At 59.4% G+C, this 6,000-nt stretch overlaps 1 protein-coding gene across 1 annotated transcript in view; it reads left to right on the top strand.

Moving 5' to 3' along the window:
• Positions 1-6,000, top strand: part of LOC146751038 (hypoxia-inducible factor 3-alpha-like) — a 43,328-nt gene continuing 37,328 nt past the window's right edge. The window contains exon 1 of the mRNA XM_085535735.1: positions 1-95. Within this exon, the coding sequence (XP_085391861.1) occupies positions 73-95 (23 nt within the window). The 5' untranslated portion in view covers positions 1-72. The remainder of the gene's footprint in view (positions 96-6,000) is intronic.

Raw genomic sequence — 6,000 nt, 5'->3', positions numbered from 1 at the left:
TGGCTTAAGGGAAGGGGGCGTGGCCTGGGAGGGGGCTCGGCTCGGTGGGTGCGGAGGGCGGCGGCGGCAGCCATGGAAGGGAGACACGGGACGAGGTAAATTGGGGGGGTCCCAAGGGGTCCTGGGGGGTCCCAAGGGGGTCTCAGGGCTTGGGGGGGGGGGTTGGGGGGGGCTTGAGGGGGGGGTGGGGTCGTTGGACCCCTTAATGGGGGCTGGTGTAGGATAGGGGGTGGGGTGGGGGGGGTTTGGAGGGGGTAGGGGGGTCCTAGGGGGTCCCAAGGGGGTCCTGGGGGGGGTCTTAGGGCTTGGGGGGGGGGTTTGGGGGGGGCTTGGGAAGGGGGTGGGGTCGTTGGACCCCTTAATGGGGGCTGGTGTAGGATAAGGGGTGGGTGGGGGGGATTGGGAGGGGGTGGGGGGTCCTAGGGGGTCCGTGGGGGGTCCCAAGGGGGTTCCAGGGCTTGGGGGGGGGGTTTGGGGGGGGCTTGGGGGGGAGGGGTCGTTGGACCCCTTAATGGGGGCTGGTGTAGGATAGGGGGTGGGTGGGGGGGGGGTTGGGAGGGGGTGGGGGGAGTCCTGGGGGGTCCTGGGGGGGGTCTTGAGGTTGAGGAGGGGGTCTTGAAGTCCGGGGGGGGGTCTTGGGGTGGGGGGTGGGGTCGTTGGACCCCTTAATGGGGGCTGGTGTAGGATAGGGGGTGGGGTGAGGGGGGTTTGGAGGGGGTAGGGGGGTCCTAGGGGGTCCCTGGGGGGTCCTGGGGGGGGTCTTAGGGCTTGGGGGGGGGTTTGGGGGGGGCTTGGGAAGGGGGTGGGGTCTTTGGACCCCTTAATGGGGGCTGGTGTAGGATTAGAGGTGGGGTGGGGGGGGTTGGGAGGGGGTAGGGGGGTCCTAGGGGGTCCCTGGGGGGTCCTGGGGGGGGTCTTAGGGCTTGGGGGGGGGTTTGGGGGGGGCTTGGGAAGGGGGTGGGGTCGTTGGACCCCTTAATGGGGTCTGGTGTAGGATAGGGGGTGGGTGGTTGGGTGGGGGGGGGGTCTTGAGGTCCGGGGGGGGGTCATAGAGTCAATGGGGGGGATCCCAGGGGGGTCTTGAGGTTGAGGGGGGGGGTCTTGAGAAGGGTGGGGGGGTCGTTGGACCCTTTAATGAGGTCTGGTGTAGGATAGGGGGTGTGTGGGGGGGTTGGGAGGGGGTGGGGGGGGGGGTCTTTGGGTCCGGGGGGGATCATAGAGTTAATGGGGGGGGTCCCAGGGGGGTCTTGAGATCGGGGGGGGGTCATTCAACCCCTAAATGGGTGGGGGGGGGTGTCCGGAAGGGAAATGGGGAGGGGGGGTCGTTATAAGGAGGGGGGGGCAGTTGTTGCTTAACCCCCCCCCAGCCCCATATAAAGGATCCCCTGGGACCCCCCCCTCCATTGGGTTTAATTGGGACCCCCCCCCTCCTCAATTGGATTTAATTGGGACCCCCGCCCTCCATTGGATTTAATTGGGACCCCCCCCCTCCACTGGGTTTAATTGGGACCCCCCCCCCCCCCCTCCATTGGGTTTAATTGGGACCATTGGGTTTAATTGGGACCCCCCCCCCCCCTCTCCATTGGGTTTAATTGGGGACCCCCCCCTCCATTGGGTTTAATTGGGTTTAATTGGGTTTAATTGGGTGTGTATCCCTTTAAATGGGGGGGGATCCTCGTGTCGTGGTGTGTCCCGGGGTCCTCGTGCAAGAGGCGTGAGACCACGTGTGCAACCACGTGCAAGGCTGGTGTGGCCTTGTGTGGTCTATGGGTGTCCTGGTGAATCCACATGCAAGATAGGGGTGCACTAGTGCACACTAGTGTGAGCTGGGTGTATGTGGATGTATTATATGGGTGTCCTAGTGCACCCTCGTGCAAGATAGGGGTGCACTAGTGTGTCCTAGTGTGAGCTGGGTGTATTGCAGTGTGGTCTATGGGAGTCTTCGTGCATCCACGTGCAAGGTGTGGGTGTCCTTGTGCACACTAGTGTGAGCTGGGTGTATTGCAGTGTGGTCTATGGGCATCCTCGTGCATCCTCGTGCAAGGTGTGGGTGTCCTTGTGCACACTAGTGTGAGCTGGGTCTATTTGTATGTGGTCTATGGGCGTCCTCGTGCATCCTCGTGCAAGCCCAGTGTGTCCTTGTGCACACTAGTGTGAGCTGGGTCTATTTGGATGTGGTCTATAGGCATCCTCGTGCATCCTCGTGCAAGGAGTGGGTGTCCTCGTGCACACTAGTGTGAGCTGGGTCTATTGCAGTGTGGTCTATGGACGTCCTCGTGCATCCTCGTGCAAGGTGTGCAAGTCCTAGTGTGTCCTAGTGTGAGCTGGGTGTATTGCAGTGTGGTCTATGGGCATCCTCGTGCATCCACGTGCAAGGTGTGCGAGTCCTGGTGCACACTAGTGTGAGCTGGGTCTATTTGTATGTGGTCTATGGGCGTCCTCGTGCATCCTCGTGCAAGGTGTGCAAATCCTTGTGCACCCTCATGTGGTCTCTGGGTGCTTCGGTGCATCCACGTGCAAGGTGCGAGTGTCCTCGTGCACACTAGTGTGAGCTGGGCGTATTGCAGTGTGGTCTATGGGCATCCCCGTGCATCCACGTGCAAGCTGAGTGTGTCCTTGTGCACACTTGTGTGAGCTGAATGTAGTCTATGGGCATCCTCGTGCAAGGTGTGCAAGTCCTAGTGTGTCCTAGTGTGAACTGGGTGTATTGCAGTGTGGTCTATGGGCATCCTCGTGCATCCTCGTGCAAGGTGTGGGTGTCCTCGTGCACACTAGTGTGAGCTGGGTGTACTTGTATGTGGTCTATGGGCATCCTGGTGCATCCTCGTGCAAGCCCAGTGTGTCCTCGTGCACACTAGTGTGAGCTGAGTGTACTTGGATGTGGTCTATGGGCGTCCTAGTGCATCCTCGTGCAAGATAGGGGTGCACTAGTGTGTCCTAGTGTGAGCTGGGTGTATTGCAGTGTGGCCTATGGGCATCCTTGTGCATCCACGTGCAAGCTCAGCGTGTCTTTGTGCACACTAGTGTGAGCTGGGTCTATTGCAGTGTGGCCTATGAGTGTCCTCGTGCAAGGTCTGAGTCCTGGTGCACACTCGTGTGAGCTGGGTGTACTTTGATGTGGTCTATGGGTGTCCTAGTGCATCCTCGTGCAAGGTGTGAGTGTCCTTGTGCACACTCGTGTGAGCTGGGTGTACTTAGATGTGGTCTATGGGCATCCTTGTGCATCCACGTGCAAGGTGTGCAAGTCCTAGTGTGTCCTAGTGTGAGCTGGGTGTATTGCAGTGTGGTCTATGGGCATCCTGGTGCATCCTCGTGCAAGGTGTGGGTGTCCTGGTGCACACTCGTGTGAACTGGGTCTACAGTGACATTGAGCTCTGGGTGTCCTCGTGCAAGATGTGAGTGTATTTGTGCACACTCGTGTGAGCTGGGTGTATTGCAGTGTGGTCTATGGGCATCCTCGTGCATCCTAGTGCAAGGTGTGCAAGTCCTAGTGTGTCCTAGTGTGAGCTGGGTGTATTGCAGTGTGGTCTATGGGCATCCTCGTGCATCCACGTGCAAGGTGTGCAAATCCTTGTGCGCTATGATAATGATCTATGGGCATCCTCGTGCATCCTCGTGCAAGTAGTGCACACTGTATTGTGCTTTAAACCTCATATAACAGGGTGTGTGTGTGTGTGACCCACGTGCAAAACGAGTGTGCAAAAGTGCAAACAATCCTCGTGCAAAAAACCCAGCCTGGATCCCATTCACAACGCTTGTGCAACGCTTGTGATCCAATGGGAGGGGGATTGAAGGGGGGGGGGGGATCCTCGTGCTCTCCTCGTGCCATTAGCATAAATTAAGCCTCATTTGCATAACTCCACCCTCATTGGCTCGCACACTCACCCCCCTCCCTCCCCCCCCTCGTGTCCCGTCCCCGTGCGAGGGGCCCCAATTGGGCTCAAGGCCAAGGAACAGGAACAGCTCGTCCCGCACGTAGCAACAGCGGCCGCTCGCACGCTCACAACCACTGACACACTCACACCCACCAACAATAATAGGGGCTCATTGAGACCCTTGCACACTCACCCCTTGCACACTCATCTCTTGCACACTCATAGACCCTCATAACCCCCCCCTCCCCCCTTTCTGGCTCTTCATTGTGTGCTTACAACCACTGACACACTCACACCCACCCCCAATAATAGGGGCTCATTGAGACCCTTGCACGCTCACCTCTTGCACACTCATCTCTTGCACACCCATAGAACCTCATATCGCCCCCCCCCCCCCTCCCCACTTTCTGGCTCTTCATTGCACGCTCACCAGCCACCAGCCCTGCACACTCACACTCACCCCCCAATGGGGGCTCATTGAGCCCCTTGCACGCTCACCTCTTGCACACTCATCCCTTGCACACCCACAGACCCTCACACCCCCCCCCATTCCCAGCCCCACATCCCCCTTTATGGCTCTTCTTTGCACACTCAGCGTCCCTGCACACTCACACCAACCCCCAATGGGGGCTGATTGAGCCCCTTGCACGCTCGTCCCTTGCACACTCATCCCCTTGCACACCCACAGCCCCTCATACCCCCCCCCCCCCCATTCCCAGCCCCCCTTCCCCCCTTTCTGGCTCTACTTTGCACGCTCACAACCACTGACACACTCACACCCACCCCCAATAATAGGGGCTCATTGAGACCCTTGCACGCTCACCCCTTGCACACTCACCCCTTGCACACCCATAGACCCTCATACCCCCCCCCTTCCCCCTTTCTGGCTCTTCATTGTGTGCTTACAAGCCTTGCACACTCACACCCACCCCCCAATGGGGCTGATTGAGCCCCTTGCACACTCACCCCTTGCACACTCATCTCTTGCACACCCACAGACCGTCGTATCCCCCCCCCTCTGGCTCTTCATTGCACACTTAGACCCTTCCTTGTGTGCTCACCGGCCCTGACACACTCATACCCACCCCCAACAGGGGCTGATTGAGCCCCTTGCACACTCATCCCTTGCACACTCATCTCTTGCACACTCATAGACCCTCATACCCCCCCCCATTCCCAGCCCCACTTCCCCCTTGCTGGCTCTTCCTCGCACGCTCACAACCACTGACACACTCACACCCACCCCCAACAGGGGCTGATCGAGCCCCTTGCACACTCACCTCTTGCACACTCACCCCTTGCACACCCACAGACCCTCACCCCCCCCCCCCATTCCCAGCCCCACTTCCCCCCTTTCTGGCTCTTTCTTGCACGCTCACCGGCCCTGCACACTCACACCCAACCCCAATGGGGGCTGATTGAGCCCCTTGCAAACTTATTCCTTGCACACTCACCCCTTGCACACCCCTAAACCCTCATACCCCCCCCCCCCTCACCCCTTCTGGCTCTTCATTGCACACTTAGACTCTTCCTTGTGTGCTCACAACCACTGACACACTCACACCCACCCCCCAATGGGGCTAATTGAGACCCTTGCACGCTCACCTCTTGCACACTCATCCCTTGCACACCCACAGACCCTCATATCCCCCCCCTTCTCCCCTTTCTGGCTCTTCCTTGCACACTCGCCACCACTGACACACTCACACCCACCCACAATAATAGGGGCTGATTGAGCCCCTTGCACGCTCATCCCTTGCACGCTCATCCCTTGCACACTCATCCCTTGCACACCCACAGACACTCATACCCCCCCCTTCTGGCTCCTCATTGCACACTTAGACCCTTCCTTGTGTGCTCACAACCACTGACACACTCACACCCACCCCCAATAATAGGGGCTCATTGAGACCCTTGCACACTCGTCTCTTGCACACTCATCCCTTGCACACCCACAGACCCTCGTATCCCCCCCCACACACACTTTCTGGCTCTTCATTGCACGCTTAGCAGCCCTGCACACTCACACCCACCCCCAACAGGGGCTGATTGAGCCCCTTGCACACTCATTCCTTGCACACTCATCCCTTGCACACCCACAGACCCTCATACCCCCGCTTCCCCC

This window comes from Coturnix japonica, unplaced genomic scaffold (genome assembly GCF_054131305.1).
Source record: "Coturnix japonica strain WE unplaced genomic scaffold, WE-NBRP24 Scf166, whole genome shotgun sequence".
NCBI classification, from domain to species: Eukaryota; Metazoa; Chordata; class Aves; order Galliformes; family Phasianidae; genus Coturnix; species Coturnix japonica.
Note: the sequence above shows the minus strand (reverse complement) of the source record. Positions and strands in the feature narration are given on the sequence as shown.